The sequence below is a fragment of the Mugil cephalus genome, chromosome 16 (assembly GCF_022458985.1).
Source record: "Mugil cephalus isolate CIBA_MC_2020 chromosome 16, CIBA_Mcephalus_1.1, whole genome shotgun sequence".
Classification (NCBI taxonomy): Eukaryota; Metazoa; Chordata; class Actinopteri; order Mugiliformes; family Mugilidae; genus Mugil; species Mugil cephalus.
In genome coordinates, this window is record NC_061785.1 from 215,148 (window position 1) to 229,566 (window position 14,419).

Sequence of the window (14,419 nt, forward strand, 5' to 3'; positions counted from 1 at the left end):
GAACGTGTGAATGGATGAGTCGGCTTTCTCTCACTTAACGAGCTACTGTTTTACTTTCGTGCAGCTTTTTATTAGAATATTGCAGCTCAATACCCATCATCAACTTCATACATTCATGCATGATTCAGCTTTCATCTCACTTACACTACTTTTTACTTTCGTCACTTTTTCATATTAAATTTTACACCTACATTCATCATTCATTCATCCATTCATCCATTCATTCATTCATTCCTTCATTCATCCATTCATCCATTCATTCATCCATTCATTCATTCATCCATTCATTCATTCATTCATTCATTCATCCATCCATCCATTCATTCACTCATTCATCCATCCATTCATTCATTCATTCATCCATCATTCATTCATTCATTCATCCATTCACTCATTCATTCATCCATTCATTCATTCATCCATTCATTCATCCATTCATTCATTCATTCATTCATTCATTCATTCATCCATCCATTCATTCACTCATTCATCCATCCATTCATTCACTCATTCATTCCTTTTTGTCACAGTGAACTAAAGAACCATGTGACCAGCGCTGGGTCTCTGGGAGTTTCTCGTCACCTTTAAATGTGTCAGTGTCCTAAAGGTCGACAGCCGCCGAGCGCCTGAGCAGAAGCTAATGACGGGATAAAAGGCACATTACACCTGTGAGTGTGAGCGTCATTAGCAGCTCTCTGTGAAAACATTAACGAGGGGATAAAAGAGAAGAATGAAAGTTTTAATGCGAGGCGGTCGCCCTGCAGCTGCTCCGGTGAGGAGGAGCACAGCGCTGGGAGGACACCTTCACATTTTAGGGACGATACTTGAGGGTAAAGGGTGTGTGTGTCTGGAGGCGGGGCAGTTAGTCTCGTTAATGACCCTCACACCTTAACGAGCTGATAACGAGCCCATTAACACAGAGACGGTCGTATTTCATGTTTAACTCTGAGAGGAACGTGGATCAGAACCCGGCTCATATTTTATATCAATGTTATATAGACAGAACATAGAACAACCACCTAGAACCTAGTTAGAGAAACAATAAAGAAACAAATACATGTGAAACTGAATCAAATCTAATTTATAGAATAAAATAAAATAAAATAAAATGAAATGAAATGAAATGAAATGAAATGAAATAAAATAAAATAATAAATGTGAGTGAAGGAGAGAGACAGTTTTTAGAGAAAAACCTCCTGATCGCTTGAATCAAACCTGGAGAACATGAAAGAAGAAGAGATGAATAAAAGATAAAAGGAGGAGGAGGAGGGGGGAGTGTGTCTCTGAGTGTCTCTGAGTGTCTCTGGGTGTCTCTGAGTGTCTCTGAGTGTCCCAGGTTGTCTCTGAGTGTCCCAGGGTGTCTCTGAGTGTCTCTGAGTGTCCCAGGTTGTCCCAGGTTGTCTCTGAGTGTCTCTGAGTGTCTCTGAGTGTCCCAGGTTGTCCCAGGGTGTCTCTGAGTGTCTCTGAGTGTCTCTGCGTGTCCCAGGTTGTCCCAGGTCTGGTCCCTGTGCTCCAGTGTGTGTTCAGTGATAACAGACTCTGGACCAGGTCCAGGTCCAGTCTGGACTCTGTCCCTCTGTCCCTGTGTCCTCTGTCCCTTTGTTCTGTGTCTGATCCCGTCCCCCAGGACTCTCCAGGACTCTCTGATGTCTTTTCAATGTGGACCAGCAGCCAGAGATTAACATGGACAAATGTCCCCTGGTGGGACGTCCCAGGACGACATCACATGACCCAGAGGAAGAGAGAGAGAGGGTTGTCCTCCTCCTCCTCCTCCTCTTCCTCCTCTTCCTCTTCCTCCTCCTCCTCTTCCTCTTTCTCTTTCTCCTCTTCCTCCTCCTCGTCCTCTTCTTCCTCCTCCTCTTCTTCCTCCTCCTCCTCCTCTTCTTCTCTGGGTCTGAGCTGTGTTTATTTCTGAGGTCACAGCTCCACCAAGAGGACGAGGACAGAACTACAGGACGTCTCCATCTGTCCCCTCTAAACTGTCCCTGTTTGACTTTGATGTGAACTCTGTATTGATCTGAGTGTGTGTGTGTGTGTGTGTGTGCGTGTGTGTGTGTGTGTGCGTGTGTGTGTGTGTGTGTGTGTGTGCGTGTGTGTGTGTGTGTGCGTGTGTGTGTGTGTGTGTGTGTGCGTGTGTCTGTGTCTGTGTGTGTGTGTGTGTGTGTGTGTGTGTGTTTACATTCCACCAGGTTTAAACTCATCAGTTTTCATACGTTCTCGTATATTTATGACCAGTGGTTTTCTTATAAATGGTTGTAGTTGTCCCCGTTGTCCCCGTTGTCCCCGTTGTCCCTGTTGTCTCCTCCGTGGTAGAGACACAGTGTTTCATTTTGAAAATGAAGGTAAATGATTAAAGAGGCTAAAGTTAGCTACCGCTAGTTATTGTTAGCCACCGTTAGCTCTGGAAAGGACCTGACCTCTGACCCCTGGAGGTGACGAAGATGAGGATGAGGATGAGGATGAGGATGAAGGTTAAAGTGCAGCTGAGAGTCAGTGAGTGATGAAGATGAAGATGAGTGAACGCATGAATTCCTGATGGAAACATGATGTGAGGCTGAGAGACGAGGATCCTCAGAGAAAAAGATTTCACGCTCAGGATCCTCGAACATGGAGAGGAAACAAGAAACAAGATGGAGGGATGGAGGGGGGGGGGTACATCTCTCTATCTGTCCTCTGTCCTCTCCTCCATCCATCTGTCCTCTGTCCTCTGAGATCATAGATAAATAATTAAATGAGTTATGGTATTAATTAAATAATATAATACATCTAAATGTGTTTATTTGTCCTCCCCAGTTCACTCAGAGCAGCTTTTACCGCCCCCGCGTCTCTGCCGCCCCCTGCTGTTCCCTCACGGTCACTGCAGCATGGGAAGACAACAAATATCGCGAGACCCGTGACTCGTTCTGATTGGCTCGCTGTGCTATGAGGTCTCAGCATTTGAAAAGGACGCATGCGTGGAAAATAACAACGCGACGCGTCAAAAATCGTAAGTCAGACTTCCGGTGCAGCCAAACATCTTCACATTAAAAGTCTTTTCTTTTTCTTGACGTGAATGAGATTTAAAGTTTTATATCATTGACTTAATCAGATATAGATGAATCTAGTTTTGAAATTAAATTTAATTAATTTTATTCTATTTTGGTGTATTTCTCTCAGTTGTACATCTAGAATTGTGTATTAAATATAATTATATATATACATATATATATATATGTATTTTATTTATTTATGTATTTATTTTGTGTGTGTGTGTGTCTGTGTGTGTGTGTGTGTGTGTGCACAATTTCTACCGTTTCTGCTGTAGTACTTTTTACTACTGGCTGCAGATACTACTACACATTTCACTAAACTTGTGACAAATAAACTTGTCTGACCTACTTGGTTTCCATCTGCTAATATGAACCAGAATTAATCCTCCTGGGTGTTTATTTACTTCAGTAATAAATGTGGTTAATTACATAATGATGAGTAACAGATACTGGAAATTTCTCCTACTAGTGTTCAGGTTCATTAATCAGATATTTACTTTCTGTGTCCTATTTAATTTCTTTCTGGTCAATGTTTTTTTTTTTTCTGACTTGTGCCGCTCTAACATTTGAATTTCCACAGCGGGGATCAATAAAGTACCATCTTATCTTATCTTATCTTATCTTATCTTATCTTATCTTATCTTATCTTATATTTAAAGGCAGCAATCTGGCTGCTTTTATTGTGAAGGACCGTGTCCGTGTCATACCGGAAGTGTTGCTGTAGTTGCTGCACACTTTAAGTTGCCGGTCAAAAGAAGGTCGGCCAACAACAGCAACAACAACAGCAACAGCAGCAACAGGAGCAGAAAGTTGTCTGAAACTTAAACGTCAGCGCCCGTTTGATTGTACGAGCTAACCGGCTAACCGGCTAGGCTAGGCTAGGCTAGGCTAACCCCAGTGAAGAGTGGCTTTAGCCGTTAGCTGTTAGCTGTTAGCATGCAGTGTGCTAACCTCCTGAAGAAGAGGAGCTTGGAGGCGGAGGGGGGGCCGTGGAGCTGCAGACCGGTGAGGAGGCGGTGTGTGTGTGAGTGTGAGTGTGTGTGTGTGTGAGTGTGTGTGTGTGTGTATGTGTGGGGGGGATTAATTATTTTATTAATTCCTACAGGAAACTGTTCTGTTGCTCCCTTATAAGGTAATAAATATATAATAATAATAACTGAAACAATAAACACTCAGAGTTATAAAGTCTGATGGTAACAGGAAGCAATGGGTTCTGTGGGAGGTACTGGAGGTTCTCTGGGGTTCTGTGGGAGGTACTGGAGGTTCTCTGGGGTTCTGTGGGAGGTACTGGAGGTTCTGTGGGAGGTACTGGAGGTTCTCTGGGGTTCTGTGGGAGGTACTGGAGGTTCTCCTGAGCCTTGGAGTCGGATGTTCGTCTGAGCATCACTGGCTCAGGGACGTTTGCTGAGTCTGTGATGGTTTGATGTTGAAGGTGACTGTATGTATGACTGTGGTATGTGAAGGTGGTGTTTCAGAGGGATCTGTCTGGGAGGCGGAGGTTCTCTGGTGGTTCTGTGCAATGGAAACGTAGAGTTGATTGTGACATCGGCAACAGGTGAGTTCAGGAGGTTCTCTGGGGTTCTGTGGGAGGTACTGTGGGGTTCTGTGGGAGGTACTGGAGGTTCTCCTCAGCCTGGAGTCCAGGATGTTCCAGCTCCTCCAGCATCACTGGCCTCAGGGATCAGTTTGCTGAGTCTGTGCATGTGTTTGATGTTGAAGGTGACGTCATGTATGAACAGATGATGATGAGGAAGGTGTTTTGTTTCAGAAGCGGATCTGTCTGGAGGCGGAGCTTCCCTCTGCTGTCTGTCCAATGGAAACGTCCCACAGTTGGATTGTGACCAATCAGCAGCAACAGGTGAGTTCAGGTCGCCGTGACAACAGCAAGTCAAACCTCAACATGCACTGTAGTTATGGCCGATCTAGTTGATCAACTCAGTCACATCAGCTGACTGATGACCACGATCAGCTGACTGAAGACCACGATCAGCTGACTGATGTCCATGATCAGCTGACTGAAGACCACGATCAGCTGACTGAAGTCCACGATCAGCTGGCTGAAGTCCACGATCAGCTGACTGATCGATCAGCTGACTGATGTCCATGATCAGCTGACTGAAGTCCACGATCAGCTGACTGAAGTCCATGATCAGCTGACTGATGTCCACGATCAGCCGACTGATATCTACGATCAGCTGACTGATGTCCACGATCAGCCGACTGATATCTACGATCAGCTGACTGATATCTACGATCAGCTGACTGATGTCCACGATCAGCTGACTGATATCTACGATCAGCTGACTGAAGTCCACGATCAGCTGACTGATGTCCATGATCAGCTGACTGATGTCCACGATCAGCTGACTGATGTCCATGATCAGCTGACTGATGTCCACGATCAGCCGACTGATATCTACGATCAGCTGATGTCCATGATCAGCTGACTGAAGTCCATGATCAGCTGATGTCCATGATCAGCTGACTGAAGTCCATGATCAGCTGATGTCCACGATCAGCTGACTGATGTCCATGATCAGCTGACTGATGTCCACGATCAGCTGACTGATATCCACGATCAGCTGACTGAAGACCACGATCAGCTGACTGATGTCCACGATCAGCTGACTGATGTCCACGATCAGCTGACTGATGTCCATGATCAGCTGACTGATGTCCACGATCAGCTGACTGATGTCTACGATCAGCTGACTGCGGAGGAAGAGTTGGGAGCTCATATCCAGGACAGTTCTGATCATTTTGAGCTGAAGTGATGATTGTGGATGTCTCTTCCTGTTTGTCCTGGTGTGTGGTGTCATGTGATGCTGCTGTTGCCGTGGTAACGTGTTACTGTGTGTTGATGCAGGTGGGCGAGGTCCGGCCTAGACCGTCTCCTCCTCTCTGCTGCCCCCGGTGTCTGGGAGGAGAACCGGTAAGACTTAGCACCTTTAGCTTTAGCATCATTAGCTGTTTGTGGAGGAATTTTTTTTTTCGACTAAATATTGTTTTCATCTGATTTCAGGGTCACATCAACCACATTATGGGCCACTGAGGAGGAGGAGGAGGAGGAGGAGGAGGACGAGGAGGAGGTACACTCCTAGAGGAGGAGGAGGAGGAAGATAATAAGGAGGAGAATCAGGAGGAGAAGGAAGTACACTCCTGGAGGAGGAGGAGGAAGATGAGGAGTCACAACCATCCAGTCTCATTCTTGCTGAATGTCAGAGGGACAGTGAAGGCATCACTAGCGTTGGCTAATCAATAATCAGTGAGAGTTCTCAGATCTCCAGACTCCTCCTGAGAAGTGAAGGGCTCTTACACAGTTTTATATCTCAGGATAGCTAGTTAGCTTAGCATCTGACCCATTAGCTTAGCATCTGACAGGTCAGTGAGGTGTTTGTAAGAATCATCCAAACGTCCGTCAGTTCAGAAGCTGCTGAGAATCTGAGTTTAGATTCTGTTGTTGATCAATGATTCATGGAAACAGGAACTCGAGAGAGAAAGAAACAAAATGAGATGAAACTTAAAGTTAAACAAACTGATTTAAACAAACTGATTTAAACAAACTGATTTAAACAAACTGACTAGAAACAAACTGAAATGAAACTAATATTAAACTAAAAACAAACAGATTAAAACAAACTGAAATGAAGCTAATATCAAACTGATTACAGACTAATATTAAACGAGTGATCAGTCGACACATTTCTCGTATTTGTCGTTAAATCTGAGGATGGTTTTTGTGTAATCAGCTGTTTTAAAAAGGGACTGAATGTGTGTCAGAAATTAACGAGACATTAATTAAAGCTGGGAACCAGATTTTCTATTTTTATGAGGCAGATTTTTATCTTTTCTACTTTGACTAAATGTAAAGCAGCTTCTTGTACAGACATATTTTTGATGACATCATTTCCTGGTGGCTGACCAATCAGAGGCCAGCTTTTGTACAACAGGATGATTTCAAAATAAAATACTTGACTGAAACGTGCTGTGTGTTTTTTGCAGAAAATTAAACCCAAGGGGCGGAGCTTCACAGTCCAGGTCACAGGTCAAAATATTTAGTCTTATAAAAATATCAAGAAAAATATCTGAACTCACTCCAACATTTCCACATGAACCGAGATCTGGTCTGAACCCGTTTTATTGTGTCATGTTTATTATATTTTGATAGTAATCGTGACCTTTGAGTCATGATTATACACAACAACAACAACAACCTTTGAGTTCATCAGAGTCAATAAATGAAACACAAAGTGATTCTTCATGAGATTTATTTAGAAACACAAAGAAATGAAGCAGATTGAAGAAGAAATGAAAGTCGTTGTCCTCCTCCTCAGCTGTCACTCACTCAGTGTCGGGGGGGGAGGAGGGGGGGGGGTTGTTTTGGGTCTCTTGGCTGCAGGAGCTTCACCTGCTCAGGTAAACACACACAGGTTGAGTTTGGGTTAATGAACCCAGAGGGAGCAGGATAACTCCAGCCTGGTCATTTAAACCTGACAGAGTTTAACTTCCTCTTTGTGAAACAGGCCCCAGATCTGTGAGGACTGAGAATCAGAAGCTAACTCACCGTGGTCCGAGTCCTGCAGCGCCTCCTGCTGGAGTCTGCTGGTGTAGATGATGCCACTGGCCGTCCTCCTGGTCTCTGTGGACATATGACGTGTTTGTTTATGTTGTTGTTGTTGTTTATTGTGTATATTATGTTAATGATGTTGTTGTTTACCTGCGTGCAGCAGCACCGCTCTGCATGTGGAGGAAACGGCTTCTTTAGAGTCTCGGTCTGACAAACCGAACAACAAACCTCTGAGCAAACACATCAGGAACAAAACACACTCAGTTCTCTGTGGATCAGCTGAGCCATCCATCAGCTGTTCCCATCAGCTGTTCCCATCAGCTGTTCCCACCAGCTGTTCCCATCAGCTGTTCCCACCAGCTGTTCCCACCAGCTGTTCCCATCAGCTGCTCCCATCAGCTGTTCCCACCAGCTGTTCCCACCAGCTGTTCCCACCAGCTGTTCCCACCGACTGTTTCCACCAGCTGTTCCCACCAGCTGTTCCCACCAGCTGTTCCCACCAGCTGTTCCCACCGACTGTTTCCACCAGCTGCTCCCACCAGCTGTCAGTAAGGATACAGGTTGGTGATGTCATATGGTCCTCTGAGCTCCAGAGCCTGAAAATCAACAAATCAGGTTATAAATCAATCAATAAAGATCAAAGTCTCAATAGTTTATTAATTATTAACGGATCCATTAACATATAAATTAACTGATCAATTAACGGATTAATTAAGTGATGAAGTGTGTGATGTCTGACCTTCTCTGCGCCGCTGGACAGGATCACGTTCTGAAAGAGAAACAGAGTGACCTTAGGTTCACCCATGACATCACAGTGACATCACACGCCATTAGCCAATCACACGCCACCACGCCACAGGACGTTCCTACCTTTCCTTTGCAGACGTCCATGAGGGCGACGGCGTTAGCGATGGTGTAGCGTCTCAGGGTGGAGTCTCTGAGGGCAGCGGAGTAGGAGACCTCGAACACCACACCTCTGTCTATGGCCTCAACACAACAATACACACATTAATACACACCAACACCACGCCTCCACCTACGCTGGCCGCGGTTGCCATGGTTACCCCGTTGACTGGCGCTCTCTTGAAGAAGAAGGGCAGTTTGTCGGTCACTGGGACACAGATGATGTCGATGTCGTACGAGGTGCAGGCGGCCTGAACACAAACAGCACAACAGGAGTCAGTGAACGCATCACAACGCTGGAATGAACTGAGAGACAGTGAAGCTCACATGGAAGAGTTTCTCTGAGGTTGGCTGGACGGCCAGGAGGTCGAACCGACGGTACTCTGCTGCACTGGGCCTCTGGACACACACAGGGAACACACACAGGTAACACACAGGTAAGACACAGGTAAACACACACAGGTAAACACACACAGGTAACACACACAGGTAAGACACACACAGGTAACACACAGGTAATACACACAGGTAAACACATACAGGTAACACATACAGGTAATACACACAGGTAACACACACAGGTAATACACACAGGTAACACACACAGGTAACACATACAGGTAACACATACAGGTAACACACACAGGTAACACACAGGTAAGACACACGTAAACACACACAGGTAACACACACACAGGTAAGACACACACAGGTAAGACACACACAGGTAACACACAGGTAACACATACAGGTAACACATACAGGTAACACACACAGGTTAACAGGTAAAGAGAGTCCTCAGGTCTCTGGTCTCTGGTCTCAGGTCGTCTTGCACAAAAGTTGAATGAAGACGTCCAGGATAAGTGAGGAAACCCGGTTTGACTGAACCTCGTTGATGCTCTCTTGGATTAATCGGTTGCATGTTTGCTGAGCCAGGATAAAAAGACGCGGTTTAATCCAGACACGTGTGGATTGTTGGGATAAGAGCGTGTTCACGTTAGATTTCAGAAGAACACGAGATCGATCGCAGCATCACCGCTAAGAATGTGGATCAGGGACGTGCGACGTACTTCACCGTCGCTGAGCAAGAGCTGCTTGTAGCTGTTTAGTAGCTGTTTAGTAGCTGTTTGTAGCCAGTAGTCAATAGTTAATTATTATTATTATTATTATTATTGTTGCTTTAATGTGGCCCATAGAAGTGCATGTTACTCACGTTACGTAGAGTTTAATTAAGCTCAAAGAAATGATCTACTCTGTGTTGAATCTATTTCCCCATGTTGTGTTCTGATCCATCCATCATAAGAACAAACCTGTCGGTCCAGAAAAGAACCAGGCAGCGAAGTATAAGAATATTCTGCAGTCTGCTGAGTTATGTTATTCTAGTCTAAACACCATTTATTAAATGAAGTGATGGGTTTGTTGTCTGCTGACAATGAATTTCTTTATGGTTTTAGCAGTAAAAAGAAAAGCACATAAACCGGTCCAGGGCTGGTCCACCCAGCCGGGACTCGACCCCAGCAGAGGAGCTGGGAGTCGAGCTGAATAGAGGGAGGCCAGTGATGGAGGAGATCCAGGGAGGAACCGTGACGGAACAAAGTGGCATCTTCTGAAGACGTTCATACTGTTCCATTATAGATCAAACAATGTTTTACTGTCTGACTGAGGATTTTCTTGCAGCGTCTGGGGACACGGTTACACATCTGGAGCCACCAGAAGATCCAGTACTGTTCATTTATTAAATTAAGGCTTGTCCTTTAAAATGTCAATGCGTTCTGTCGAGTCACTGGAGATCTCACATCACTGGCCTATGAAGTCAGTGATGTGGTGCTAATAAAAATGTGTTCAGTCAATCAGGCTGGGAACATAGTGAGAATAGTCTGAAGTAAATCTATACGATGCACAAATGCTGCTGCTAAACTGACGTTTCTTCTACAGAATCCGCAAACTACAAGAGTTTTATAAAAACAGACTGAGCTAACACAACTCAAAGTCCAGAGAGAAAGAAGAAGCCTGGGACTGATGGAGCTGGTAGAGAAATTAAACGGGGAACGCTGAGGAAACCAGACACTGGAACGTGAGGCGAGTATTCAACTGCACATTGTAACCGTTATAGTGACGTGGTGTGTTAGTCCTCGTGACGTTTGCTTGTTTCTCTCTACTCCAGGCTCAAAGCTGAGAAACAAGAAGAGTGAAGAAATTAAAACTACAAAACAGGAACAAAACACACGCAGTTCTCTGGGGATCAGCTGATCCATCCATTAGCTGTTCCCATCAGCTGTTCCCATCAGCTGTTCCCATCAGCTGTTCCCATCAGCTAAAACAACAAACTAATTGTGTGCTTTTTTTCTTCTACCTTGAATGTGACGTATTCAGTCGACTGGAGAGGTAGAATAATGAAGTAACTACAAAGTGCACAACTAATACAAAGTAAAATGCACAACCACAGAAAAAGTACAAGATCATTTACTGGACAAAATTCTAAACTCAGCACTTAGGAAACAAATCGGAGCATTTTCCCAGATAACTTCCACAGCCACTAGTGGACGATGTCCTCTCTTACGCTTGCTGTGTTGTGTAGCACTGTGCGCGCTGCAATGATGTCGCCTCAATGCGAGCCCTGTTCCTGCTGGGGTGGGTTAGAGGGTCGATAGGGGAGTCAAAAGAAATGACGCAGGCAGGACTCAGGGCACCTGCAACCTTGTAGAAGTCCTCCTTGTTTTAAAGAAGTCTTCTGTGTGAATGAGTGACTTCAGGGCCAGGAAACGTGCAGCAAATGGTTCCTTTCCTGAGGTTCTCTGCCTCCCCAACTGAATACAGGACGCTCCCACTTGCAAGGAACCGTAATGTTAAAGCATGGCTTCCAGCAGTCTGCTGTGTTTTGGGACAGAGGAGCCTGCATAGGTACCTCAGCCCTTCACCAGAAAATCTGTGTCTTTCAATGAGTCGTCTCCAAATGCCAACTGGTCTGACCTCTCCCTGAAACTCTTTCACGTCCAAAGTTTCGTCTGACGATGAGCGTTTCTTCATCAAGTACATCCTCCAAAAGAGGCCATGCCATCATGAATAGGAAACAGGGGAACGAAGAACTGGACCTGTACTATACCTACTATATATACTACTACATTTACCTACTATACTAACTATGTTGCCATCATTAGACATAATCGAAACCATCTTTGCAACTCCAGAAATCTTTAAAAGTAAAAATCTAATCACTACAATAATACACACTGATCAAACACTAATCAAACCTCTAACAGCAATTCAACAAGCAGCCTTTACTGACACTGGACCTGACTGTAATAAGAACAAATGAATGAAGGGTTAAAAAGCAAAGTCAGCATAATGTGGAACCCTTTACATCCAACAGTAAAGTCCCTTTCTTTCAAATGATCTTCTGTCAGTTGCACTGTTGTCCAAACGTTTAAGTAGTGATATATTCTTTTTCCTATATAGTTTGGTTTTGTATCTTTTTGAAGCTTCAGTGTTGGTGCTGTATTAATAAGGAAAATATTCAAAATTAAGATTCAGAATGAACCTTCTTGCTGCGTCTTTTTCTTACTCAAATCTTTTCTCCACTGACACAAGCTAATAAATACGACTTAAACTAAAAGTCAACCGGCAAATGAAACAACTGTATTTATAATATTTGGATGCAGAATAATTGAAATTGTCTACATGTGTAGAAAAACCACCTTAATCTCTCACAGTGTTGACAACAGATCCAACACAGGATTGATCTGATCCTGGTTCTGATCCTGGTCTGGGGCAGACTCGCTGCAGAGGATAAATCACCATGGTTACTGGTCCGGGATAAAGTTATCCTGCTTTTGTGCAACCGACTTGAGGCTATAATCATCCAGGATAACCAACATATCCAGGATTAATCCCTTATCCTGGTTTTGAGCAACAGCCCTTTGGTCTCAGGTGTAATGTGACTGAACACTGATCAAACTCACAAAGTGGGCGGAGTCTGACGTCACCACGGTCAGTCTGTTCAGCGCTCTGATTGGACGAGAGCGGCCCTGGACCAGGGGCATCTCTGGACCAATCAGCTCATGGATGGGAGTCGGAGTCGGGACGTCCTGTTAACAGAGGGACCAGTTAGAGGGGGGAACCGGACCCAGACCCAGACCCAGACCCAGACCCGGACCCAGACCCGGACCCGGACCCAGACCCAGACCCAGACCCGGACCCGGACCCGGACCCGGACCCGGACCAGGACCAGGACCAGGACCCGGACCAGGACCAGGACCCAGACCCGGACCCGGACCCGGACCCGGACCAGGACCAGGACCCAGACCCGGACCCGGACCAAGACCCGGACCCGGACCCAGACCCAGGACCGGACCCGGACCCGGACCGGGCCCAGACACAGACCCGGACCCAGACCCAGACCCAGACCCGAGCTGCAGGTACAAACTCACCTGCTTCTTTTTAGCCGTGGGTTCAAACACGTAGTTGATGGCGACGGTGGAGAAACCGACTGCAGGAGCAAACAGACACGTTTCAACACGTCATACAAAACAAAACAAAACAAAACAAAATAAAACAAAACAAAATAAAACAAACAAAACAAAATAAAACAAACAAAATTAAATAAAATAAAATAAAATTAAATTAAATTAAATAAAACAAAACAAAACAAAACAAAATAAAACAAACAAAATAAAATAAAATAAAATAAAACAAACAAAACAAAATAAAACAAACAAAATAAAATAAAATAAAACAAACAAAACAAAAAACGAAATAAAATAAATTAAATTAAATTAAATTAAATTAAATTAAATTAAACAAATACGTTTTTTTAACCTCCTCTCATTCCAGCCTATTTAGGACCCAAACTAAACTGAACGCTGTTGATGAACATGTTGGAGCTCATTCATGGTCTTGGTCTCTTTTCTTTTTAAAGACATAACTCAGAAGTGGTTTTATTGTTGTGGAGGAATCAAAGTTGTTGAATCCTATAATGACTTTTATCAGTGAACCCGGAAGAAATAAAAACGACAGATCACATCATGCAGCGTTTACTCAAACAGCTGTGATTGGTCCATGAAGATCCTGCTCAAACAGCACAATGTTAAAGGGAGTCTGGTGTAAAATGTGCTGATCTATAATAAACCAGTCACATACATTAAACGCTGCCCTGTTTGCTCCTGGATTTTCCACAGACTCATGGTTGTTGTTAAAATGTCTTGAGTTGTTTCTGTTTCTCTTTAATGTCTCAGAAATCAAGGAAAACCTTAAATGTGAAGGTTTTTGAATGGAGCCTGGTACAGTGGTTTGTAAGGACAGTCTACTCATTACGAAGGCTCATTAATTATTTCTCACTAATACTTTAAGAGAAACTCTCAGTGACGATAAACTCCAGTACCAGTAGCAGCGGGGCTAGCAGCGTTAGCTCCCCGCCAGCAGCAGCAGAGGTCCGGCTGGAAAAGTGGAGATTTAAGGCGGAGGAGACTCACGGTGAGCGGCCGTTTCTATGAGCGCCTGTAATCTGCTCCTATCGGCCGAGAACATCACGTTTAGATCCATGAACATAGACATGATGCTGCGGGTCCTCGACTAGATGCATGTACTCAATATCCACGACACACGTGTGCAGCCGAAAGGCCTCCTGGGAACTGTGGTTCTTCCTGGTGTCAGCAGGAGGCTGCGCAGAAGAAAACAAACCAAAAAAAAAAACAACTTTATTACCTTTATTAAGAAATAAAGTCCAGAGATTGTCCCAGGGACAATTTAAGGTAGAAGTGAGCAGCATGACGTGGAGGTACAACACACTTTAACAATGACAAATAACAATAATAATAACAATAATAATAATAATAATAATAATAATAATAATAATAATAAAACATTGAACAATACAAATAATATATATATGTTCAAAGCAAAAGGGGAAATGTGGTTCAGTCCA

General features: G+C 44.2%; 1 protein-coding gene across 2 annotated transcripts; it reads right to left on the reverse strand.

Annotated features, from left to right (window-relative positions):
* Positions 1 to 7,306: 7,306 nt before the first annotated feature.
* On the reverse strand, positions 7,307 to 14,132 carry rpp30 (ribonuclease P/MRP 30 subunit). Of its 2 annotated transcripts, XM_047608233.1 has the most exons (11): positions 13,968 to 14,129; positions 12,927 to 12,985; positions 12,459 to 12,584; positions 8,827 to 8,898; positions 8,661 to 8,750; positions 8,467 to 8,583; positions 8,336 to 8,365; positions 8,155 to 8,192; positions 7,747 to 7,826; positions 7,594 to 7,668; positions 7,309 to 7,437 (listed from the first exon to the last, which is right to left on the reverse strand). In XM_047608233.1, the coding sequence occupies exons 1-11, from the start codon at positions 14,047 to 14,049 to the stop codon at positions 7,367 to 7,369; spliced, it is 840 nt and encodes a 279-aa protein (XP_047464189.1). In that variant the 5' UTR covers positions 14,050 to 14,129; the 3' UTR covers positions 7,309 to 7,366. The 2 variants fall into 2 exon arrangements, with proteins under 2 accessions (XP_047464190.1, XP_047464189.1); XM_047608234.1 differs by lacking the exon at positions 12,459 to 12,584 and having other exon boundaries at positions 7,307 to 7,437; positions 13,968 to 14,132.
* Positions 14,133 to 14,419: the final 287 nt, after the last annotated feature.

What these genes read in the sequence shown, in the direction of transcription:
- rpp30 (XM_047608233.1), bottom strand. Translation starts at nt 14,049, where the DNA reads ATGTCTATGTTCATGGATCTAAACGTGATGTTCTCGGCCGATAGGAGC. An exon ending in CCTCAGAGAAACTCTTCCAT is followed by an intron (nt 8,751 to 8,826) that starts GTGAGCTTCACT and finishes GTTTGTGTTCAG; the next exon opens with GCCGCCTGCACCTCGTACGA. An exon ending in AGCGGTGCTGCTGCACGCAG is followed by an intron (nt 7,669 to 7,746) that starts GTAAACAACAAC and finishes ATATGTCCACAG; the next exon opens with AGACCAGGAGGACGGCCAGT.